Source organism: Charadrius vociferus, unplaced genomic scaffold, assembly GCF_000708025.1.
Source record: "Charadrius vociferus isolate BGI_N301 unplaced genomic scaffold, ASM70802v2 scaffold21, whole genome shotgun sequence".
Taxonomy (NCBI): Eukaryota; Metazoa; Chordata; class Aves; order Charadriiformes; family Charadriidae; genus Charadrius; species Charadrius vociferus.
The window spans coordinates 751,120-777,791 of record NW_009646850.1 but is presented as its reverse complement, the minus strand read 5'-3'; the positions used below and the strand labels follow the sequence as shown (position 1 = coordinate 777,791).

General features: G+C 37.3%; 1 protein-coding gene across 1 annotated transcript in view; it reads left to right on the top strand.

The window, feature by feature from the left end:
* INPP4B (inositol polyphosphate-4-phosphatase, type II, 105kDa) overlaps positions 1-26,672 on the top strand; it is a 288,721-nt gene that overhangs the window by 236,562 nt on the left and 25,487 nt on the right. The window contains 7 exon segments of the mRNA XM_009894169.1: positions 3,096-3,268; positions 4,439-4,562; positions 5,611-5,728; positions 10,441-10,581; positions 13,713-13,810; positions 18,009-18,121; positions 23,370-23,524. Coding sequence (XP_009892471.1) covers positions 3,096-3,268; positions 4,439-4,562; positions 5,611-5,728; positions 10,441-10,581; positions 13,713-13,810; positions 18,009-18,121; positions 23,370-23,524 — 922 coding nt within the window.

Below are 26,672 nucleotides of genomic sequence, written 5' to 3'. Positions count from 1 at the left end.
TTTTATCTTCTTTCCTTTTGGCAAGTACAATTCTATTTATATTCTATAATATAATTTATATTTCCTTAGTCATTAGGGTAAGATTTCCTACAAACTTACAATTTTTATTGTTTTCTTCAAAGCAAAATACATATGTAAGTAAAGCTCTATTCTTTGGGACATTAAATACTCAGTGGGATTTATTTTTAATCTATTTAGCATGAACGTCCTTTAATGAAAAAATGGCCTTGAGAATTTGAAATCTTTGAAGTCCTTCTTAATGCAACTATTACTGACAAAAATTATTTATGTTAGTGAGTTATTATTCCAAACATGTAGTCTCCCCAAAATGATCTTGAAGCTACTACAAGGTGTATGCAAAATGATTTGAAAAATCATAATAGAAGGTAGGAATCAGTTGTTTACTGTCAACTTGGAAGGCTGCATGAAGTAGAATCCACTTACGTTTGTTCTGGGTCCGGTATTATTCAATATTTTCATTACTGACTTGGCTTATGAAATATGTATGATGCTTATAAAATTTGCAGATGCTTAAAGCTGGGAGAGGCTTTAAGCACCATGGGAGCAGGATTAAAATGGATCTTGATGAAATGGAGCACTGAAATATTAGGATGCAGTCCAGGAAGGACAAGTACAAAGTTATGTTCCTCAAGAAGCAGAAATACACAGTGCAGATTGACTGGTTAAGTGGCAGCTCAGTAGAAGCAGATCTAAGTATTATGTGACTTGTGGCCAGTATGTGACCCCCCTCTTTTATGAAAGAGCGTCAGTAAAGCTCTTTAGCCCTATCCACATAACCTGAAATTGTAATAGCAGGTTCACAAAGTGTGGCTAGTTCTAGAAATTCAGCTTTTTCTCTCTTGCCCTGGCTGTCAGTGTACTTGCATGATCCTTGGCTGTGTCTGTATGCAGCTCTGCTTTCCCATGAAAGTGAAACAGATGTCTATTAGCTGTACATTGACGGCTACTTTAAAGTGGCCAGGAATGATCTTTTTCATTATTTGCTCAAGTCAAAAGCAGACGAGGAACTCTGTTCTTATCACATACAGTCCTGTTCACTGGTTCGGTATACATTAGATCTTTTGATCTTATTCTGCTGCTGTTGCTTTCCTTGGCATTTATTTATTGATTAATTTAACAAATTACTATAATTTAAAACTTAAAAGGAGAGTTTAGATTGTCTGATCTGACTTCCAGTATGTCACACCTTGTTGTCTACCTTATTTCTAAATTTGACTGTGTCTCACAGCAGCCTCCGACCTTTGGTTGTTCTTTTGCTTTTATTCCCTAGAAAAAACATCCCTGTTAGTACTTGTTATTTTCTGCTCATGAAGAGGGGAAATCAAGTTGCTGCTCAGCCTTTTTCATAGGCTTAAGGAGATTAAACTCTAAATCTTGGTAGCTATCCTCTGCAAGCTCTCCATTTTTTTCAGCAGTCTCTTTAAAATGTGTACACCGGACCTTGGCACGCAGTGTACCAGTACTCTCTTAGTCAATGGCATGTATAAATTCACCTCTTTTTGGTGGAGCATGAAACTGGGGATGGCTTATGTTCTGTTTTCTTTTTTTTTTTCCGCAATGGCTCTAACTTCATAACTGCTGTTTTCCAGGGAGCGGTTCTTCAGTCTGTATTACTCACACTTAAATATGTATGACTGTGTTAAAACATACATTGTCTGACCGCAAAGACATTATGTGCAGAGGAACCTAAGTTGTGCTCTGTGACTGCTCTGTCCTTGTTCCTATTTCCTCTTTCCTGCACCTTATTTTTATTGCAGTTTCTCCTGGCTTTCGAAGTTGTCTCCAGTCTTCTTGGCTACAGTTTTATTCATTTACATATTTTTCTGGAGCATAGCCAAATTGACTTTGAAACAGGCAGCTATGTCTTCCTGCCTAAAGAACTTCTTCGGTACTAATGAGTCTTTCATTGGCCTGACTCAGAATGTTACCTGAAACAACCGTGCTGTTATCTGCCACCTAATTACAATTTAAAAGGAACAGATTTTAATTATCGTTGATGCTTAATTGCACTAATCTACAGAAAATATGAGTCAGTGATGGACTGTATTAAGCCGGTTACACTCCCTATTTTTATAGATACTTCTGGAGTGTTGATTTCTCTTCCATTTTAAACTATAACAATGAAACTGAGATGTAGATTCTGAGGGAGGGTGGTGGTGGTGGTTTTCTTTTGAATTATTATTTGCTCAACTAAGAGGGGTAGGCAAAACCGTATGCAACTACAATGCAGGTCTGATTTTATTAAATCCTGAAAAATTCAGGAACAGCTTGGTAATTGGGCAGGCTTGAATAAGCTGTTGTGATTTTCCTCCATTACTGGTTATCACTTCGTTTCATTTGTAATGTATTAAGGAGTCTCATTTTTCAAGCATTTCACTAGCTTGTTTTTTTCTGATGTTCCTAGCGTATATTTTAAAAGAGCAAAACATATTACAAAATAGTTCTAAATCCCTCTGCTCAAAGTAGCTAAAAAAATAATGAGTTCCATATCTCTAAATATTTAAAGAGAACAATATAGAGAGAAGCTAAAAAGAAAAAGGGAAGTGACCTGAAGGTTAGTATTTTTCCAGCCTACACATTAAACAGATAATATATTTCCAGATACCAGTTTCTTCTCCTGTTTTGCCTTCCAGCACCCACTTTTTCTTAAATATAGGCTCTTCCCCCTTTATTTTTTGGTGGGACTTCCTTTGTTTAGATAGCAAGTTGTCAGTGCTGGGAAGGGCGGGATTATCTCCACTGTATTTATCCTGTGCTTAATGAATTTTCACATGTATCTGTATGCTCTGTTTATGACACTTCAATGCAAGTTTTACAGAGAAGTTAAGTCTGTTAAAAAGTCATTGTCTCAGGATATAATTGGATTCGGGCCAAGGATTTAGCCCCAGTCATGGTGTGGTAAGCTTGAGTCCTGCCTCTAAGCAGTGACATTTGCCATAACGGTTAGAATAGAGCTGCAGCATCCTTTTAAAGCGTAGGATGATCTATGCAGCCGCTGCAGTCCTCTTTGCATTCTGAAAAGGATTTTCACTGCCAGTTTTCTGTTTTGGAATGGATGATCTCTCTTGTTCTAGGTGACTGGTATGAACAGCTTTATCCCCTGGTGATTACGCTGAAGGACTGCATGGGAGAGGTGGTGACCAGAGCGAAGCAATCGATGGCATTTGTTCTGCTCCAGGAACTTGCCTGTGGTTTGCCACAATGTTTGATGCTGACCCTAAGAAGAGACATCGTCTTTAGTCAAGCAGTAGGTTGTCTTATGTCGCTTACCTCCTACTGTTGCTATAATTAAGCATACTATTCATGCCAGCGTTTGTGTTTTTCTTATTTGTTGTTTGGGGTTTTTTTTCCAATTTAACAGAATTTTTTCATATCTTTGCCATTACATTCACTTAAGTATTTTATGATGTGATACAGAAAGTAATAGTAAATGGAAATCCATAGTAACTGTATCACTAAGTCAGAGAAGTAGGTCTGCAATGAACTGGAAAAGGTTACCTAATTTCCCTTTTGCACAAAGAAGGATCCATAAAGCTATTTTTAGTCTTCCTAGATTATATGCAAGTATCCTCACCCGTAGGTGAAGTTCTTGAGCCTAGCCTAGAATATTCCTTGCTGCTGTTCAAGCTATGTATTTTTTTCTCCTGGTCACCTTGGAAAAGAACAACGGATTATTTGTCTTCAGTTTGTAGCAGTATTTTATGTGTTTGAAGACTATTAGCATGTCTCTTCTCAGACTTGTCTCCTCTTGGTAAATAACTGAAGTTCTTTTGGTCTTCTCCTGTAGATCACGTTTTCCAGATAGCTTTTTTTTTTTTTTTCCCCTCTAAATGATTTGTCTAATTTTCTCCCTTAAGTTACAAGTTTTTCCTAACATAATTTAGAGAATCATGGAATGGTTTAGGTTGGAAGGGACCTTAAAGATCATCTAGTTTCAACCCCCCCTGCCACGAGCAGGGACACCTCCCATAGACAAGGTTGCTCAAAGCCCCATCCAGCCTGGCCTTGAACACCTCCAGGAATTAAGGAGTTAGGGTGCAATTGCCCCGGAGATTCAGTTGCATTAGGTGCCTAACTGCTTTCAAATCCATCACAATTCACAGCTTTATGTGTTTATAGTCTGCTAACCAAGGTTCTGGTCTCGTGTATGTCAGTGTAAATAACACACAACCCCACAAAACAAATGAGGCATACCTAATGTAAAATAAGGGACTATTTCACTGTTATTTACACCAAAATGCCTCAATTAATATATTAATATATTAAATTATGTATATAGTCACTAAGCAGAAATACCTATGCTGTTTTCTCAAATATCTGAATATTACGTCTGTTGTGTATAATGATAGGAAGCCTCACTTTAACTGTGTTGTAACAGTACGTACATTAATTTTACATTTTTTCATTGTCTTTACAGCTTGCCGGATTGGTCTGTGGGTTTATAATCAAATTGCACACAGGTTTACATGACCAAGGATTTTTACAACAGCTTCATACTGTTGGATTGCTTGTGCAATATGAAGGACTCCTTAGTACGTATAGTAAGTATCGTTCTCGGACAAAGTTCCTTATGCAGAAGTTTACCCAGGAGGTTCTTATTTTAACCTCTGTTCTGCTTCCAGTAATTTGGCTTATTGAATCAACAAATATTATCCTTAGGGAGACAGTAGGCTTCCATATAATAGCACGGTTGAAGTCATTGGTACTGTGTTGTCAATTCTGCATCAAAAATTACTCATTTATTTTATTCTCAATTCCTCTGAGAACACTAGTTGCTAATTATTCCATGCAGAGTGCTGAACTACATTGTCTTAAATAGGGGAGACTCCTTCCTCAGTTCAACTAGTGGAACTTTTTGTTTTATTAAAAACTGTCCCCTCTTGTATAGGCATTTGGCCTGAGCCAAAATAGCAAGTTTATAAAGCTAACCCAAACAGCAGATGTAAACAGTTGCTGACTCTATCAGCCTCTGCCCTGACTGTGCCAGTATTGGTGACGTGAAGATAGCACGAAAACCTAACTTGTTATAGATGCCTTCATTTGTAGGTATTAAAAAGAAAATTTGGAGGGAGAAACTGCCATTTATTTTAAAATGCTTTGAACTACATGTATTGGAATCCTTCCCCAAATTGGAGATTTTTTTTTACCAAAGTAGAGGGATTTAGCATTTGTGCACGTCTCTAATGCACAGGCAATTGCAGACCCTCACTTGGAGATTGCTCTCAGGCTCCCTTTTGCATGATACTCATTGTTGTTATTCTCAAAACCTTTGTCCTCCATCAGCGGGATAGTCTTTAAAAACATTTTCAGAATAGACAAAAATGGCTTTTCTGAGGTTATTCTATGCACATATAAAGCAGGCTGATTTTCAGAGGTGCTTAATACTCATAGTTATCATTTAGGCCACAGAGAATTGTCAGCAGTTCAAAAAATCAGTCTGCTTTTATGTAGGTTACTTTAATGTGGATTTAGGGCTGTGATTTTTAGATGCACAGACTGGAAAATATAATCCCCATATTGCTTTACCATAACCTATTCAGTGACTGATCTGTCTACTCGGTTAATAACCTCTGTAATCTTTCCATATAGGTGAAGAAGCGGGGATGCTAGAAGACATGGCTGTGGGAATTTCAGATTTGCAGAAAGTAATGTTTAAAGTCATTGAAGCCAAATCAGAAGATTTTTTGCCTATTATAACTGGAAGGCGGTAAGAACTTCATTTCCTGGAGCCCATGGCATGTAGTTTTAATCTGTAGCACATGAAAACCCAGATGATGGTTTTCTTGTTGCGGATTTCTATTATATGGAAAGTGAAGTAGTTTTCTTTTTCATGAGGTGAATGGAGATGTAATGAGGTAGCCGGGTTTTGTAAAGCAAGTAGTAAGACAGGCTCTGGGTTACTTTCCTGATGAAAAGCTAAAGCTCCACTTATTAATACAAATTAATCTAAACGCTGTCTGGGTTGTGCAGAGTTTCTGTTGCATTTTTCATGCATAGATACTGAATCAAAAAGAAGTGACAGGGTCAGTGTTTACAAAAGTAGCCTCTAACTGAAGAAACTTTGTTTTTGAGGTGTCCAGAACTTGTATTTCAGTGTGACAAACAAAATTGCGTTTTGAAGAGTTAGGCCTTGATTGGCTTAAGATGGAAACTGAAAAACTCGGCTGCCAAAACTTAGTGGTCACTTGAAAAATGAAGCTGAAGATCACACAGGACAAACGCAACCTCAGAAATCCTTGCGTAATGCCACTAATACATTATGCATCTCACATATGTGCTGATATTCAGCAGTGCTTAAATTGAAATGCTTCATTAATTGTGGCTATGAGAGGGTTAACAAGATTGTTGGGGGGTTTGATGAAAATGGGGGGTTTGTTTTTGATGAAAATGGTGTTTTCATCTTCATTATTAGTCCAGTCTGAAGTTCCAAATGTTTTTACTTTTGCAGAATCACTTCCTCAATAGTATCATTATTCGTAAGATGAATGTAAATTAAATTCAGCTAAAAGCAGCAACTTTTAGAAGAGATACATCCCCTCTGAAGGGGGCTTTCACCACTGATTTACTTAATTATTCTGAATGATTCACTCTCATCCTGTGGGCCTTCTGAGAAATGATTGAAATAAATAGCAGGAAGGCCGGAGTATGATAGGCAACACGTTGGGAATAATTAAGAACAATTATGGTATGTAGATAAAACAGAAGAAATACATCCTTTGTAAATCACAGCAGTCAAACATCTTGAAAAATCCAGCAGCTACATTTACTGGCTTGCTGCCATTACTGTGGTACACTGAACTGTCACGCTAGGAGGTCCTGGGATTGAAAGAGACTCGAGCTTTAAGCTGCCTCAGGCATTCTGGATTGATGGAGTAGTCAGTCTTTAGGAAGAAGAGTTACTGCCCGTGATTGCTCTACTGTACTTACTGGCAGGTATTCACTGGATAGAATCGGTATCAGACAGAAAAAAAATAAAAATCTTTAAGGCTTATGTGGAAGAGCCTTATGTTAGCAAGCACATTCCTGTTAAGAGCTGTGATGAGGCAGCTCCTGTCAGACAGCATTGGAAGTCACCCATAAAAAGAGAAGACAGTGGAAAACCTAGTTATTTTCTAATTAATGCTTTAAAGCCCCACAATTTTTAGATCGTTTTGGTTGTTATATGGTGTGGCTCGATAAAATGAGACTAAAAGATTGTAGAAATGCAAGACAGAAAATTAAGCTACAAATTCTTATCTTGCTAAGTCAGAGTATTCACTTGTAATTGTTTTCTAGGGAAGTGCTTAAGACTGGGATTCTATGTACACAAGTCAGTCCAAAGAGCGTGGCATTAACTAGCAGTGCGCTAACCTGCTGATGTGGGTGGCTGACCCTGACCATCCCAGTGAACTGAAGTTCTATTCAGGCACTCATGTTCCTTTATTACAGCCAAAAGTAGTTAACATGTACTTTTATAAAATTCTTTGATAGAATCTATTTGATTGTGCACATGAGCTTTGAGGCATCACAGTCTTCAATACCATGTTTTCAAGGGAGCTCATGATGGGACTAGCACTGAGAGCCACAGTGAAGGGATCTAAAAAGTTGTCACTTGGCAGAAAGAAGAGCTGGGTAAAGCACCTCCCAGCTCAGATGCAGTGACTGACCACGTGTGTGGGTTTTTTTCCTGTTGCAAAGCAAAGGTGCACGTAAATTACTGGTTTTGTGTTTATGGCAATGAACAGAGAGTGTGTGATTTTAGCCAACTGCAAGAAGCTGCAGGGTCCATGGCCTGCAGCTGGGAGGGGGTGATTTTTAGAAGCCTTCTAACAGGACTTGCGCGTGTTTGCCTATATGTGTTGATACCGTTTGTCTTCATATGTGATGATAACAAATATCAGAGAATAAGGCAAATAAAGTCAAAGAAAGGGATATTCTTAAGCAGTCCTGTTTCACTGAAATCATATGAATTTAGGTATTAAATATTTAAATGTATACAATTCCTTCTGAAAAAGATGATGATTTATTATTTACTCTTAAACGTGCTGGGTTATTCCGCCCTGTTTTCCTGAGAGATCATTAAATCTTAAAAAACTATGTACCGATTTTTCCCTCTCATTGGAAAATGTAGGAGCCGCCTTATCCATCTCATGCCAAAGTCACCTGGTACCTCTGCACCAAGTCTAACCATAAAAGAGAGAAACTACACAGTGGTAAAATTTACTGCTGTATTACTGTTTCTTGTTTAACTAGAAGCATAGGACCTGTAAGATTTTTGGTAAATTATTGTCAAAGAAGTCCTCGGGATTTCAGTACTTCGAATTCTTTTTCTCTTCCCATCCCCTCCCCCCACCTGACTTCACTGCCATTCCTGGACTTTCTAGGCAGCTCTCTGTCGCAGCTTGATAGCCTTTCTTTACATGATCAGAAATAGGTTGTTTTCTTTGTGCAGTTCGTTACAGATTTTTAAAAGTTACCAAGGACTATCTCTCAGACTTCAAAAAATGTTTTGAAAAAGTTAAAGAAAAAAAAACAAACCAGACCGGGGGAAGCTCTCAAATGGTACTGATGTTAATTTATCGTGCCTAAAAGTCAGCATTTCTGAGTTCTTTCACACACTGGAAGATTTGTAGTGATTTTGGGGATGTGAAATGTAGCAATGCAGTGATTTGGTGGCATTTTGGTGCAGTAGTGTATGCTCTTTGAATTAGAGTGAGCCAACATGTCTTCTCAACCTCATGAAAGCGCTCTGTTGCAGAAAGATGTTCTGGTAGCGCTTCACAGCAGCAAGGAGTGCTCATGTGCAGGCTGAGAATGAATGCTGCTATGCAAAGATCATTTGTACAGAGTTCTTTACTGTCATCCTTACTAACTCTCTACTTCCTTCACATGGGTGAATTAATTAAACAAAACACAAACCAAATAGACTTACCTGGGGAGTAGAACTTTTTTTTTTTCCCCCCTTTTTTCCCCCTGTGGCGTATTCTTCATTCAAAACTGATAACCCCCCTCAGTAGGGAGCATCTGGCATTTGCTCAAAGATTACACACTAGTTCTAGCCCATACCAAAGCATACGCTGTTGTCCTTGCTGAATATAATTACATTTCAGTCACAAGTCTGTACTGGATCCATTTTATTTTGTTCTCGGATATATGGGCAGGATAGGGGTTCAAACATGACCAGTAGCTCTTCTAAGCTGAAGCTGTTTATCCAAACACCTGCTCTGAGGTAGTGCCACTCATCCCTCCAGCTTGTCAAGGGTGTCAGAGCTACTGCAGAAACTGCCCTTTTTCTTCGAGGTTTTCTGCCTTTTCTCCCCTAAATTTTACACGTGGATAATCCAGATTGTATTTTAATTCTTTAGCAAGCACATGATTGATTAAAATAAGGGTTTGAGGGACTTCATAATAGATTATTTTAATAGGTGCAAACAGTTTTCCATCTTAAGTTTACAGGCGGAAGTTGTGTGACTTCCTAGGCCTGGTTTCTGTAGGTAGGATAGGTCCTGCTTCCCTCCTGTTGCTGTAATACTTCTCCTTCTTGGTGATATACCAAATGCAGGAGAGAAAATTTCAGTCTTCGTTATCAGTTAGTCCTCTTTGAATGATAAAAATGCCAAATCCTGGGGACAAATGGGTTTTCTTCTGGTCTGTTCTTTTTTTATTAGACTAGTTGCTCTAATAATGGAAAGAAAGCTAATAAAAACTGAATTAACAGCGTGACATTGTTTCTGTTGTGGGGTCAGGCCTCCATCGTCAAAGACAGGTGAAATTCAACTTGAGGGTTCCACACGATCAGAATTCAGACTGGCAGCCAAAGTAACATGTTTTTTATAAAGTCAGACCAAACACAAACGTAAAACCAGAACTGCTATATATCATATCCCTTCTCCTAAAATAGGATTCATGTTTGTGTAATGAGCCTTCAATTATTATCTTCACAGAGTCAATTTTGTTATTGGTGATGCTCTCTATCCCCAGGGAGAAAATCCAGCCACTGAAGAAAATGGGAATTTTGCTTTGGGCTTTTGTGAAAAGTTTTTGCTCATATTACATTTAAAGTGGATACAGGATCAAGTCGTGACTTCTGAAAGGAAGTTGGTTTTGTAACTCAGCAAGATGCATTTTAAGAGTTGAGGTGTTCTTATTGGTATTTTGGTAGCAGAAAACTTTTTTCCTGGTTTCATCTCTAGTCCTATTTTCACTTCAGTAAAGAAGTCAGGATCAAGAGGGTAGAATTATATATACCTGCCTTTTTCCATGTAGCTTGGTTACACTCTTAAGCAAGCTGAATCGTCACATTTTATGGTTCAATACAATTAAGGGGGAAAAGGGGGAACTGACTTATAAGTCTACATGTTCTCTATAATTTAGAAAGGTTATAATTTCAAGTAAAACAATCAATATTCCCATCCTTAGTCGTCTTTTTATTTTTCCCAGTGAACATTACATTATAGAGGTCCAGCTTCCAGCAAAGATGTTTGAGTTGCTGCCACAAGAGATTAAAGAAGGAAAGCTACTTCGCATGTATCCAGTACTCTTTAATGTTGGAATCAATGAACAGCAAACACTCGCAGAGAGGTAAGAAAAAATCGTGTTTCATTTTCCATCCAAGTATGCCGTGCTAGTACAGGATATCTCTTAGGATTAAAAAGAAATCTTTTTTGTTATTTGCTCTTGTACCATCTCACATTGACTTGGTGTGTATTTTAAAATATATTAAAGGAAATAAGCACAAGCTATGTAGCAATGCAAAATAAGGAAAAAGTCCAAGTGAAGATATGACCATGTGCAGGACTTTCACACAGTTTCCAAGTTTCTTTTGGATACAGATATAAAGTGGATTTCTATTTCATGCATGTAGAAGTTTGTTCATATACAATACTTTAGCCTTCTCAAACCTGAGTTTGAAAATTTGAAATTATTAACAACTTAAAGGTGGGGTTGAAGATGCCGGACAAGTCAGTCATAAGCTAGAAAAGTTATTTTTTTCAGGTTTTTTAGGCTTTTTTCCAGGGTTGAGGAGTTGTAGTTAATAGTATGGAATGTGTTAGTAATATGTTTGTAGAAACATGAAGACTGACATTAAAGTTCTGATGTGTTAATATTACTGCTCTGACAAGATTTTTGGAAACGAATTAATTAGTACAATAACAATCAAAGTTTCACCAACCTATTAATTTTCTCTTCCAAAAGAAGGGTATCTGTCGGTCATGTTAAATTACCAAGTTTGTGCAATGCTAAAACTGCAAGGTAGACATCAACAATGAGACAGCTACTGGGGGTTTTTTTACTAGTTTTATTAACAGAGCATCCAAGACACATAATACATATCTTTAGATTGCATTCACTACAGACTCAAAACGCAAAAGCAAATGGGGAAATAGAGGGAGAGTGAAGAAACATGAACTTGGACAATAGGCACAACATTAAGCACAACAGGAATTTCATGTCTTGTTCTTTGTAGACGGGAGAGTAAAAGGAGTCTTTTAAGGAAGACTTTTAAGGAATGCCATCAGGTAACTTCATGGATGTTTATGAGAGACTTCTCTGAGTTGTGAGTGGTGATGTGTGAGAAAATTAAGGTAGAAAATTGAAATGAGAGACACGCTGAATCAGAAGACAGTAAAAACTGGCATTTTACTAGTGAAAGAGTTGAGTAGTTGGTTAGAGAACTTGAAACGCTCTGGAAAACAAAAATAGCTTATTCTTGATGTCATAAAGAAGGGAAAAGCGATGCTACGAGAGAAATGACATGGCGAAAGTGACAGCATACAAAACCAACAAAATCAGTCATGACAGTTGTGACTGAGACACATCACGTTTTTCCAAAATCAGAGAAAAGGAGTATGCAGTAACTAAGAAGCAAGTTTGTGAGAGCTTACATGGGTGGGATAGGCAGGAAGGACTATGTGTTACAAACGTCCTGAAGAAAGATTTGACAAGACTTGGAAATAACCCAGGTATATGGGGACTTGCAGAGGAGTTGGTGTGAAAAGATGTCTGACTTGCAGATGGAGTGACTGGAAGAATGGCATTGTTCACAGTGGTGAAGTTACATTGTGCACAAAGCAGGCCATGAACGAAAGATTCATACATGTATATCTATAAATATAGATGTATATTAATATCTATATTTATGAAGCAAATCAAGTTGGATTATTCCATGCAGAAACAGCTTGTCCATGTGCACTTTCAGGTGTAAACATTACATTTAATTCAAAATATTGCTTAACTCCTAAAGCTGCACATTTGTCTTTGAGATTGGAAACACCGCGCATGCTTTTTGGTAAAAAGTCTTTTTATGTGGGAAAATGCATATAAGAATAGAAATGAGGTTTTGTGATAAATTACTTTGATGCAAACATCTATTCTTTCAATAAAACATATTTGAGAATATATCTCATGTGACAGTGCAGCAATGGCTACTGAGGAAGTAGCTGAGTCTTTTCCCTCTCTGGCCCATTTAAATACTTTATTCCCTTCTGCGTGATGTAGCAATACAATTAGTATCTTCTGATTTGTGTCCCCTTTTGTTTACCTGAATTTCTGACTTAGCCTGCCTATGCCCCTCTGTTCTTCTCCATTTCCTTTTCTGTCTTCCTTTTCTTCATTTCAAGGCTATTCTAAAAATGAGTTGCAAAAACTTGGCCCTAACTGCCTAAGGGACATTCCTGTCTTTACGTTCATTCATATCGCTCATAGCGGAGGTACTAGGAGAGTGGGTTTGGTTTTGGTTTGGGGTTTTTTTTTAGCCTATGTGGAACTTGACTGTTGTAGAAATTTTGGTATCAGAGAGAAAGAGATTTGCCCATATAGCTCTAGTTAGTTCATGGATAAGCTTAAGGACATCCTGATGTTGTCTGGGATTTCTGTAAGGTGCAAGATAATGAGGATTTGGGTGATGTGTTCCCAGCAGACTTGACTGCTGCAAGAAGCCCCGTAACATACTCCTGAGCCAGCTGCAGCTCTGCAGAGTAACCACGGAGGTCTGTGTGCTGCAGCAAGCTTAAATGCAGACAGCTGAAGTCAGCTAGCCTGCGGGTCGCAACTCTGTGAAGCTTCATGGTGAAATCACTGCTCAATAGCAGAGAAATGGTTCTCTCATTACGTTCAGATACAAGAAACCAAGATAACTAACAGCTCAGGAGCAGTGTAGGGCAGAAAGGGCCCAGAGAAATAATCAATTTGACTATTTATAGCAAATATTTTCAGACCAGAGCAGAAATTAGTTCTTCAGAAGGTTTTCCATCTGACACTTGCATCTCTTCCATCTTGTGTGGCTTCAATATTGTCCAGTTCTGGTGGAAATTAATATACCCAAGCAACAACAGGAGTAGGAGATAGAGGAGTTGGTGTTTTCTGCCTGTGGTGCCACTTGAAATTCCCACAAAGAGCCCTTGAATTTACTTAGGATTTGTGAAGGGAAAAAGAATGTGTGCTTTATTGAATGTCTGTAAATGGATTACTTTGTCCATAAATTTTTGAAAAAATTATCCATATCATTCCCAAATATTGGTTCTAAAGCACGTGAGAGATTAGCCATTCTGCTTTTGAAAAAAACTGGTACATTCAACACCAAAAAAAAAAAAAAGTAAAACCAAAAAATCAAAGTTATTTCTTTATGCAAAGAAATCATTCTGAAGGATAATTTTGCTTTGGTTTGGTTTGGGGGTTTTTTATTTTCATCATTTTACTATGCTTTTTTATAGATTTGGAGATACCACTTTGCAGGAAAACATTAACCAGGAAAACTTAGAACTTCTAAAAGAATACTACAAGCTGTTTACGGAAAAAATGCCTCCTGATTGTAAGTACAAAAAGATGCAATATCCAAATGGCTTTGCAAAGCTCTGATAGGTGAAAGACAGTGATATTAGCATAACGTTAGTGTGCAGTTTCTAGATTTAGGCCTCAATCCCAGAACTTGTTCCATAAAGTTAAACACCTTGTGCCTGTACACAGCCCTGCTGAAGTAAGTAGTGACTGCAGGCCCAATGCCATAGCAGAAACTGCAGGGAGAGTGAAACAGCGTAACCATGAACTAAACTCTTTTAAATTATTAATATAATATGCTTTTTAATCTTTTGAGTAGAGGACAGTCTGTACCTACTATATTTGTACAGAAATACTCGGTGGGAATTTTCATCAGTTTCAGTCATTCCCTTCATTCTTATTTTGAATATGTATTAAGGTACAGCAAACCACTGAGAAATCTGCAGATGCAAATACAAGCAATGAGCCACGTCATAATGTTGCTGGTATTCATAGCATAATTCCATTAGAATAGGCCCTATGTTCCAATTTTATAGATATTTGCTATCATTAACATTACTGTTCTGTTACTTTGATTGTTGAAAGCAAACACTGAAAAGACCGTTTGTATCAATCTAATCCTGTTGAAGTAGTCTTAATGCCTAAACTATATTCCCAAATGTTGCAGATTTTACAGCCTGATTTTACATAGCTTGGATTTATGTCTCTGCTCCTTCCCCTTGGGTAAGGGGGTGGTGGGGGGAAATCTTTTGAATCTAAAGATCTATCATCCTATAGGACGTAAGCGTAACTCCTCATGGTGAATACTGCTGGTTAAAATCCCGTGCAAAGCTTCTGTTCTCTTATAGAACACCTTTTGCAAATTATTCCTTACATGTGTGTACTTGTAGTTGTATCTAATGTGTCATTGTATATGTGTACACGTTTATCTTATATATCAGGATGATTTTCATTTGTTAATAATTTTGACAGAAGTGAAAGCTTTGTTCCTAAAGTGTGGGCAGTATGCCCCTCCATCCACCCACATCGGTAGTATTTCTAGGATTTCTACAGAGAAATTCATACAAGAAGTTTGTAATTAATTTAGGGGAATCCTGCCAAGAAAGCATCCTGAAAACCTAACCTCATCTGGGGTTAGGTCTAAAGTAGATCTGCTGCCTCATAAATGGATCTGATTATATAAAAGCAAAAATTCGCATGCAGATAGTATTGGCTGCTTTTCATTAACAGAAACTAACCTTGTACTGCCTTCCTGCAGGATTATTAGTGAGCCACACAGTTTTCCTGGACTTCTTCCAGACTGTGCAGGCTTTTGAGAACTACTCTTGTCTAATTCATCATGTCTTTTCGGGTTATTATTACCTTCTTGCTTTTTATCTACCTCTAAGATCTGAGTCTGTTCTTTGTCCAAATTTTTACAGAACACAAAGCACCTTCTGGTTCCCTTGCCCTTCCCAGAAGCTCCCTGCCATTATACAGAATCACTCTTTTGGCTTCGAGGGCTCCCTGGAAAAAGTGAAGCTCTCCAAGTTGTTCAACTGGGGGAGAACAACTTCAATTCCTCCCTGGTTCCCCCACCTCTGCGCTCAAGTTCTTAGGAAGATAAACCTCCATCCAAACTGGCAGCAGCCCTGGTATTGTAGCCAAGTGAGAGCTGTTCAGTATTGATGGCTCCTTGATGGTTTGGCACACCTTTCCAGATAGTTTTCTGTAGTGCCAAATCTGTGCTACAAAATAAATGCAGAACCCGGTTCACAAAGCTGTTAGTTACAAATAGTGCTCATAAAGCCAGACAGAATTTGAGGACTCACGGCCCTGTTGGCCAGGCTATTGCATCCACCGTCCTTAAGCAGCCTCACTTGCCTGCTGCTTCATTCGTATATTCCATTTCAAAGAATTTAATTTTCCACTCCTATAAAGGTACTGGACCTTTGCTGTTAGTTTTTCTCTCATCTCTGTAGTTCCCATTGCCAATAATATCCTAGCTTTCTCTCTATTCCCAATTATTAAAGGTCTTCAGCTGCATGTAACTGCACACGCCGACCACTGACTTTCTCTCGTCTTTTAGATGAATATGCACTCTGTCACTTTCCTGTTTCTGAATCTCTTTGATTCTGTAATGGGAAAATCTGAAAACAATAAGTAATGACATGCTTCCAGAAAGATTCCTACCCAAAATGCCAACCAAATGTAGTTCTGGTTAAGCTCCAAAATAGTACTGCTTTTATAGAATAGCTAATGATAGTAAGGGTACAAAAATGTGTGATTGTTGTGTAGTAGTACATAATTAATTGAAAAGAATGGCTTAGAACTCAATTAAAACAGTTGAAAGCATTAAATCAGAGCAACCCATGTTGCGAGTGATATTTGGTGTTGCTGGTTTGATACCTAACACCCACAGCAACATCAGTGTGCGAAGTATTGTCTCATGTGAGAAGAGGGATGCATGCAAGGTTTAGAAATCCTGCAAGCAAATAAGGATTTTCTTCCACAGCATCATAATGCATGTAGCAGTACATGCATTTTCAACATGAAGTCTACGAGTCTGTTTTGTATTTCCCCGCTTCTCCCCCTTGTAATATATGAGAATGATTTGACAGTTTAATACTACTTTGTGACACAAGGAATTTCAGCGATTGATCACGTCCAGTTAAGATGCAGCTCATTTGGCGATATGACAAATTAGGAGAATCTTGCTTTACCTATGGTATCTCTGAGATGATGCATTTTCTGCTGTGAACCAAAAGAAAATGGCTTTGAAGCAATAAAACATTTACCTAATGATATATTCTCATCATCCGGAAGCTTCTTTTTAGACTACTCGTCATATGCCATGTGTTTTAAAGAAACAGATGCAGGATAAGTGTAATAGTCTAGCACATTGCGATGTATTTTTATATGCTCTGCATTATCTAATTGTATGATCAGCAATTGTAACACACAGATGAAACAACTCTCTTTAAGATTATTACAAAACTAGTATGAGTGTATTTTTTCTGCATTTTTTTTTTCTTTCTGACAGTACAGTAAGGGTAAGGCAACTTAGACATTTTTAGAATAGTTCTTTCTGAATATATTTAAATTACTTCTTACTATGAATGATGGATAAGGGAAGCTGCAGAATTCATTAGAGATAAAAGGTAAAAGCCTGTTGATAAGGGGGATCATTCCAGCTGCGATCAGCTTAGGAGAACGGATTTTGACCTGTGTTAGTAGTTGTCTCATTTTTACTCTCTGAATTGAATATAAATCTTAGGGTTTGGGTTTGGGGCTTGGGTGATGGTTGTTTTTTGTTGTGGTTTTTTTTTTCCCACTGGATGGAAGGTCCTACTTTTTCGTGTTGGAAAAGAAATGTATCAATTTAGCAATTTGATTTAATTTTGTTTCAACTGGTTCTGAGCCTTTCTTTGGTGATAAATATTATTAAATTTCTTTTTACTTCACTACCATAAGAATAAATCATTTCCAAAAGGAGATTTTGGTTGTTTCTACTAATGAACGTAAGGGTAACATTAGAACAAAACCCTCCTGTAAATACACGTAAAAGCAGAAGAGAAAATTAAATTGCCTGCTCTTGAATTCCATCTAGACATCTGTGATTAATAAAACTTCAGCTCAGCTGCCATACCCAGGGCAAGCAGGCAAAATTTTGGATTTTAAGTAAACCTGAAATCATTTTGTATTTCAAAATTAACATCCCATTTAATTTCAGACTGACAAATATCCTTTGTTAGATTATGGGACGGGGAAGAGGGGGTATTTAATGCTGTTTAACCGTCCTGCTATGTTATATTAGGAACTAAAGCATCCTTTAAAAAAAAAAAAAAGAGATGTTCCATTTTGAAAACAAAAGCAAAACATTGTAACGTAAAAATAAAAAAATCATCCCATCAAAGCAGCTTTTAATACACTCAGTTATTTCTCTACTACGAATGTCTATAACAGTTGATGAACAGAACTACAGCAGAGATTTGAATGTTTTCACCATTCGTTTATAAGATAAAGTTGGAGACACTTTAATTTTCCATGGTGAACATCTTAGGGAGGACAACCCAGTACTTGGAAAGAAATAATTGCTTATTCCCTGACTATTTAGCAGCTGCTTTCCATCCTATATTCTGAAATAAGGCTGTAAGTAATAGACTGGTTCTTTACTATGGGTGTTCTTTAGTCAGCATAGCCCTATCATCAGCCTTACCATAACAAGCAACCTCATCATCCTTTTTTTCCAGGTCTACCACATTTTCAAGAACAAAATGATTTAAAGGGATTGCTAGAAAATCTACATCAAAATATCCAGGCCAAAAAGAGAAAGAATGTAGAAATCATGTGGCTGGCTGCGACGGTAAGCTCTCTTGTTTCAGATACGTTCACGTGGTGAAGTAATTTCCACATGCCTGCTGGTATTGTAAGTGTAATGGATTTTAAGGATATGATTGGAAAACTCAATTATTAGAGTAGATAGGCTGAAATGGCTCTCTAACATTTCCATTCTGATGGTCTCTCATCCCACTCATGAATATATCTCTTCTTCCTACATTTCAATTACAGATACTTTCTTTTTCTGGCTTTCTTAACTGGTAGAACTGGCTAGAATTCAACGTGAGAAATGGTCTTGGTCACTTTGTCCCCTGCATTCTCAGGCCCTTTTCTGCAGAGTTTCTCCTAGCCAGGCAGTGGTGGCCTGTGCTGCTGCTTGGGGTTGTTGTGTCCCAGATGCAGGATTTTTCGTTTATCTCGGTCAGCTGTGTAACAGGGTAAAAGAGGTTTTCTTTTTGTTTGGGGCATGTTTTTAATTTAGCTAACTGAGCCTGTTTTTAGGCAGAGGGACACCTTCGTCCCCAGAATAGGCAGAATCGGTTCCTTGCATAATCATAGCTGTAAATATATCATGGCACATGAGAGAGACAATACAGTATCTTAACATTTTTGTTGATTAAAATCATATCCATTCTTTGATAATATAAAATATGGTTATTCAAAATATTTTCCTTTTATTGTTTAGTGTCTGTAAGCCTTGAGGTATGATGCGGAACTTGATTACTTGCTCTGGCTTTTTATAATATTGCTTCACTCAATTTTTGCTTTTCTGTAATTAAAATACTTGTGTTTTATAAATAAGTGTTTAACGGTATCAGGACAACTTTTAGTCAATCACATTTTATGATGATGTATTTTTTGCCTGTGTCACCATGACAGCCCTCCAAGGGCACTGATAGCAACACAAAACAAGCTAGATATGCAAAGCGCAGCTGTTCAGACACAGAGAACACAAAGAAAAATGTTTATGGATAATGCATAACGGATAATACTTATTTTGCTTTATTCATGTAATTCCCTTTTGTTTCCCAATTTTGTGGGTTTTGCACATACATGTTAAAAAAAAACCAAACCAACCAAACCACAAAAAACCCCCACAAAACATCCCTTAGATATTTATGAAAGGCTTAAGCTTTTCAGGAATGTGAAATTCAACCAGGTGATTGTCTTAGATTTAGAAAAGTACCCTTCGTGTCTCTACCCATTTATACAAGTAGAGACTTGAGTCTTTGGTATCTACTGCAACTGAAGCAAGGCCTTGTGTTTTGGGGAACTTTCAAATGCATATACCCTTCAAGGCAAATAAATATCTCATACAAAATATTAATAAAATTTTCCATGAGTTTTCATTACCACCAGGAACAAGACAATATTAACTCTGTCTTTGTATTAATAGCACTGCTGTGATTTTTTTATATTGCTAATAACATTTTTGCCTTGTGGTTAATAAATATTATCACATGCTGTTGCAGTATAAATCTGTTGTGAGTAAAAATATAAGCTTTTCTTGCAGTACCAGTTCTGCAATTACAATGAAACATTGCTTTTTAAAGAAGTAAAAGATAAATCAGTACAGGATAGTGTAAAATGAGCTAGAAAGAATATGACAGAATCTACTTAGTCTTTGGATATAGAAAGCTGTATTCTACCATCTATTCAGGATTCCCTGAAAATCATTTCATGGGTAAAAAGTATTCCTTGGACATACAAACTGTTTCAAATTTTTCCTTCGCTGTATTCTATTTCTCTTTATGTTACCTCATTGTAACCTTCTGAAATGACTATTTCTGGACCCGTCATCTACATACTGTTAATACTATGTTACATTTATTTATTGGAAAGGCATGATTCCCTGCTATAAGGATATCACTTGTTATTGCAGTAGATGTATGAGATTATACATGGATATGCATATGTATCTGCACCTGCATGTAATCCCTCTTGTGACGGGACTGTGAGAATACATCTGCATTTTAAAAGTCAACTTTTGCAAACTGATATCACAAATATTTCTTATTCTAAATGTAATGGGACAGAGATTTAAATGTTATATATTTTTGTTTCCTAAGCTGAACCCCGCATCCTGCGTCTTATATCAGGAGAAATAATTTTGTATTGATTTATTGTATTTATCCTTGTTTTAGTCTTCATGAGTTTATATGCTTTTATCATTAACTTCAAAAACTTCATCGTCTTTAAACTTAATCACAATCCTAACTGTTTAAATCTGTGTTCGTAAGAAAGACTTTCTAAAGCTTTAATAAATGTTAAGTCTATTTCTCCTCCTCTTATATCTTCAATATATTTGGGGAAGAAGTGAGCAAAACTGAGGATAAAATTCAGGCTGGACACTAATTGTAAGCTGTGTATTCTGATGTGATGATATTACCATATATTTGGTATTGTCTGTTATTACATTTCTAGAGCATCAGATCACTGCGTTGGTCCATTTTAATTATTTACTTTGTTTAACTGCTCCTGCTTTGTGAACTGAGTCTGACTTCTATTAGAAATAGCGTGGCCATCAGGACTAGGGTAGTGATTGTACCTCTGTACACAGCACTGGTGAGGCCCCACCTCAAATACTGTGTTTAGTCTGGGGCCCCGCACTACAGGAAAGACATTGAGATTCTGGACCATGTCCAGAGAAGGGCAACAAAGCTGATGAAGGGTCTAGAGAACAAGTCCTGAGAGGAGCGGCTGAGGGAACTGGGGTTGTTCAGCCTGGAGGAAAGGAGGCTGAGGGGAGACCTTATCGCTCTCTACAGCTGCCTGAAAGGAGGCTGTAGCGAGGTGGGGGTTGGTCTCTTCTCCCAAGTAATAGGCGATAGAACAAGAGGAAACGGCCTCAAGTTGCACCAGGGCAGGTTTAGACTGGATATTAGGAAAAAGTTCTTCACAGAAAGGGTTGTTGTCAAGCATTGGAAAAGGCTGCCCAGAGAAGTGGTGGAGTCACCATCCCTGGAGGTATTTGAGATGTGTAGATGTGGAACTTAAGGACATGGTTTAGTGGTGGTTTTGGCAGTGTTAGGTTAACGGTTGGACATGATGATCTCAAAGGTCTCTTCCAACCGTAACCATTCTATAATTTTGAGGATTTATCTGGGCCAGCCTATCACGTTAACCCACATTTCTCCTTAAATCAGAATCTAAAGATTTTTTTAATTATTTCATTTAGCAGATTGTTTTCTATTTAATCGACTTTAAAATGCTTCAGACGTTTGTACTTAACTTCAGTGCAAAATAAGCTTGTGGTTACGGTCATCTGCTTGTTGTGCGTAGAATGCTTCTCAGTTCAAAACTGACTCACTAGCCAAGCAATTTATATGTATGCTGTCAGCCCAGATTTGGGATTTAGTCTCCCCTCCCCACATCTGAGGCCATCACTCATCCAAAATAAATTACCTGGTTTTTTTTCTTATGACTCATCCACTTTGAATAGTCACAATGAGTCATGGACTTCAAAAGAGACTAGTGTAAAGAGAATTAATCTCTTCAATTAAGCAGTTAACTTCGTTCACAGCATTATCAGACCTGTTTGATACTTACTGTAAAAAAGTTGTCTTATAGTACTTTATTTAAATCCCAATGCAACTTTTCAAATTTTTAAACATATTTAAGTTCTAAAATTTTGAATTATGGGAGGGGAAAAACACAGCTTCTCCTTTACTAGCCTGTACTTCTTTGAGTTCAAAGTTAGATTCAATGAATTAATTCCCTGGATTCAACTTTTGAGATTGCCCTTACCATGATATTGCAAGAACCTTAAAGACTTTTAAGTACTGTCTGGGCCATTGATTTTAATAGAATTTCTGAGAATGCAATTAACGGATAAAAAAGTGCTTATTTGCTGAAGTGAGATGATGAAGATCATGTTCCAGTTCCATCCTGCAAGATCCCAAGTAAAGACTTGATAGCCAAGCTAAGAAGTTTCTTAAGATGAGGCCTAACTGCTGTAATTTATTGCCTTGGTCTATTCTCGTATTTCCTTTTTTGATACTGTTAGAACTACGATTGTCCAGGGACAGGAGCAAGCAAAGCAAACTGCTGCCTTTTCTTAGGACAAATTATATCAGGGGAAAGGCAGACCCACACTTGGGCACACCAGCTCTTCCTCAATTTTTTCTTTTTTTAGTAAAATGTTGTTTGATCCCAAAGTATAAAATAATGGGCTGGTACAACTGCAGATTGATTCTTAATGCGAGAAATTATCCTGCAAAATGTCATGTTTTCCATGTCCCTTATAATTTTGTCAAAGTGTACAGTGAAAGTAGACACTCCGTGGCAGTCATTTGTGTTAAGCTGTAGTTGTTCTGGGTCACACATTGAACAGAAAATAAGGACTATATTTAAATTCGGATGTGTCTGAATCCCTGTCCTTCTAAGAAGTTAGTCCTCTATGTCCACAAGTCTGAGTTAAGACTTGTCAAAGTTTTTCTTCATTTTGCAACATTCATTAGCCGTTCAGATAATTAAGCTTTAATTGAATAGGGTGGTTGTCACAAAGCGAGGAAAAAATGAAGCAACTTTTCCTTTTGTAGTCTAGGCTAACAAATACTTTTTCTTTCAAGTTCATGAAGTTGGATGCAATGGTTTGGTAAGCTGCAGTACGTGTAGACATTTTAGTGACTTGCTTAAAACGCTTAGGACTAAGAATAGTAGATTTGGGGGTTTTATTGTTGGGTCTACCATCAGTTTCTTGCTTCACTTGGCGGGGGGGGGTGGGCAGGAGAGAGACTTGATTGCGACTGCAGTACAAGATTGTGTGCAGCGCTCTCTTAAAATCAATAAAAGCTCCTTTTCCTCAGTGGGCAGGTTATTTGTAGGCTTCTCCTGCTAATGAAAGCTCTGAAGATCTGCTTTTAAAATGCATCCTTTGGATAAATCAGAAATGGGTTATAGATCAGTAGCTATAATCTTTTGCTGCTATTTTTGTAGAGTGTTAATGCTGCAAATTTGTAAACAAAAGATAAATTTACAGTTCTTTTCAGCTCAACTCTTTCACCTTTTGTGGCACTGTGTCAGGCCAGCACAGGCATAATCCATAGAATATGAAAATCCCCAAGGCAGTGCTAATAACTGATTTAACTGCAAAGACACACATCAGGTTGGAGTTACTACCTTTTAAAAGCTATTTTCTTCTTGAGAAATACTGTAATTTCCTGTATTCACTGTCTGTGATTGCAAAATTGTAGGAGTTTCGCAGCCTGCCTAGTGTGTAGAGAACAGAAGGTGTGAAAATGGCAATCCTTTGACGTCTGCCTGTGTTTCAGATTTGCCGTAAGCTGAATGGAGTCCGTTTCACCTGTTGCAAAAGTGCCAAAGACCGGACATCCATGTCAGTGACGCTGGAGCAGTGCTCCATCTTGAGGGATGAGCATCAGCTTCACAAAGACTTCTTTATTCGGGCGCTGGATTGTATGAGAAGGTATGTGGAGGTTCTTGCATGTCCCTTGCATTTTGAGCTGAGCCAGGAACTACGGTACAGAACGGTCTAAAGCCGATTGCGAATGTGCAAAAGGCCCCAGTCCTGATTTAGCAGAGAACTGACCAGCAGCACGCCAGCTGCTAAGTCACTTTTGCATGCAACGTCTCTGCAACTGCGTGATTTATCACTAATTAACGCTTTCCGAGCTAGACACGTGAAACCTCATGTCACTTCACTGACTGTAGAATTTGACCAAAGTAAATAGCAGTTATTTTTTATCAATTTATTAGGCTTTCATAAGGCTTGAAACTTTAACGATGTTCTATGACCGTATAAAAAAAAATGATGTTTTCTCTTTTAAGAATATTTTTTTAAATGTTTACACACTCCTTAAATCATTTGTGTAAAATTTAAACAAATACTCTGAAAACAGAATAAGCATTTGTTACAGATGGCCATTCTTATTAGCTCATGTTATTAAAAATAAAAGAAACACCCAAGTAGGTTTGGACTGATGATGGTCCCCACTAATAACTGATAAAATCTTTACTGTGTTTAAATAATTAAATAAATAAACATTTCATTCTGAATTACAACTATGCAGAAATTGAGGCTGATGTTATTAGGAATGTGTAATTAAAAGATGTAAAGATTTCTGATTATCTGAATCTTTGATGAATAAACCAAAATTGAACAAACAAGTTTTGATCATAAAATGAATCCAGACGCTATATTCTCCGAAGAAAATTTCATCATTGGCTTTAATGAGTACTGCATTATATTTTCTATAAGAGTTTAAAAAAATGTATCCACAACATTCAAATAATATATAACAAAGGTCACTGCAAAACTAATAGAAAATATTCTGGTCAGCCTGCAAAGAAGTAACTGAATCATATCGTGCGCTTATATGAAACACAAATTGCTTCTATGTTGGATTTACAAAGAAAAAAAAAATCATGTTTAAATTCTGTCGTTGATAATTCTTGACCTTAATATTTAGTATTGTCAGATTAGGTGTTTAATGTCTAGATCAATACTGTAGGTTTAGACATGTAGGGCCCTTCTGTCTTTTGGCAAGGATAGATATTTTTAAAAAAAAAAAAAAGGTGATGTTTACAAAGAGTTAATTGAGCAGAGGAGCGAGATGGCTTACATGTAGAGTTGGTTTGCAAGGTACTAGTGTAGTGCAATGCATTAAACTGAGGTGTATCATTTTGTATGTGCCATCAGCTTGCGTAAATCCCATAGTCTGCAGTATTTCAGTGAATGAATGACTTGTGTGCTGTCTTTCATAACTACGTTTTATCATTAATGAAAAATTTCTGAGTTTTCTGTGTTAAATTTCATTTGTGTTGGCATTTCAAATATGTTTTTTTTCTTTTATGTCTCCAATAAATACAAAAGTGTGTAAGCTACAGCAAATTACCAGATACAGGCAAACTAATTATATAAAATTATTATTATGGTAGAATGCCATTGAGTAGTAGAGTGGAAAAGTTTCACAGATCAGATATAAACCTGATTTTAAAAAAGCAAGCCCTAATATTTATATAAACTAACTTGTTAGTACAAAAGTGTAGTAGGTTTTTGTAGACTAAAATGTAAGCTTTTATATCACATAACTAATCTGAAAGTTGAGAAGATTAACACATTAGTTATATTTGCAGATAACAATCAATTGGAGTCACAAAAGAATGGAGAAAAGCCCACCAAATCTGGAGAAAACTTAAAAAATAAATGAGCAGATGGGTTTATGAGGTTGAAGCACCATCGCAAAAATGTTAATTCTGTATTTTTGTTGTAGTTTTAAACAGAGAAAAGCTTTATCCTACTTATACCTTGTAGATTTGAAACAGCTTTGAACTGCAGTAGATGCTATGTTGGGTGGAAGGAAATAATTCAGACTTGGATGGTAGGATTGTCCAGGACTTAAAGCAAAGGCCTTCCAAGTAGTGGTAGCAGCATACAAAATAAGCTGTACCTTCAGAATAATAAATAAATAGATCTTTCACCTATGCTAGTTTCTATCTGTATAACGCTGTTCACTTAGCTGAAGGTTAAAAAAAAAAAAAAAAAAAAAAGAGCAGCCAACTTTTTTCCTCCTGAGCTGGTGAATTAAAGCCCAAAAATTCAGAACAGAAGAATAAAAAATGTCAAATGGGGACACGCAGTACTTAACTCTAGGGTACTCCTATTGAGAGCTGGTCAGACAATTTTAAGAGCTGTCTTTGGGTGCTTTTTTTGATATCTTTGGTGGTACAGCTGTTCATTAGGGACTGTTTCTTCCTCCCCACTGCCCATCTGTTGCCGGAGGTGTTTGTGGAGTAGTGCTGGAAGTGACGCAGGTTTTCCTCCCTCTCTACCACCGATGAGGTAGTGTGGCACAGACCCTCCAGCCCGGCTCTCTTCTTGTAGGCAGATGGAGAAAGGTGAATTGTAGAGAAAGGCAATTTGAGACAGCAAACTGGGAAGGAAAGAACAGCCAGGCAAGAGAGGGGGGAAAAAAAGCCATAATTTCCACAGGAAGAAATATAATGGTGTTTCAACTAAATCTCCTGTATTTTACTTGAGGGAAGTCTGGCAGGTACGTTTTTGAGGTTTGTGTGAATGAGGTCAACAGACTTGTTTGGTAGTCGTTGTGATGCTTGCCCTTTTATCCTTTCTTTCTATATGATTACTAGTGCAGAGTGTTATTTGAAAGATTATGCTGTGCATTTCTAAGCTTTTCATTGACTACTTGTGGAAGCTTTTAGAATGATTTTCACGTCTAAAAGAACCTATTTTGTTTTAAGAGCAGACAGAGAAAAACTGTTTGCTGTTTAATTTATAATTTTAGCAATTTTCCCTGATGAATCTTCTCTAGATCACTTAGTTAAACTCTGTCAATCAAATCCCTTTATGCTGATTGCCACAAACCACTTTTAAGCCTTTCAAATGAACAAGTAGACAAGGAAAAATTCAATTTTAACATCCAGAATCCGAACAGACTGGATTGATCTTTGAAAGGCTTCTTTCAAGAGTTAACAGTAGGAGATAGAGAGTACTGTGAAACAAAGTGAGTTGTAAAAGTAAATGGCGATTCAAAAGCAGCCTTTATTGGAAATGCCATAATTTTGAGATATGAAAATTATAAAGGTGTCTGTGT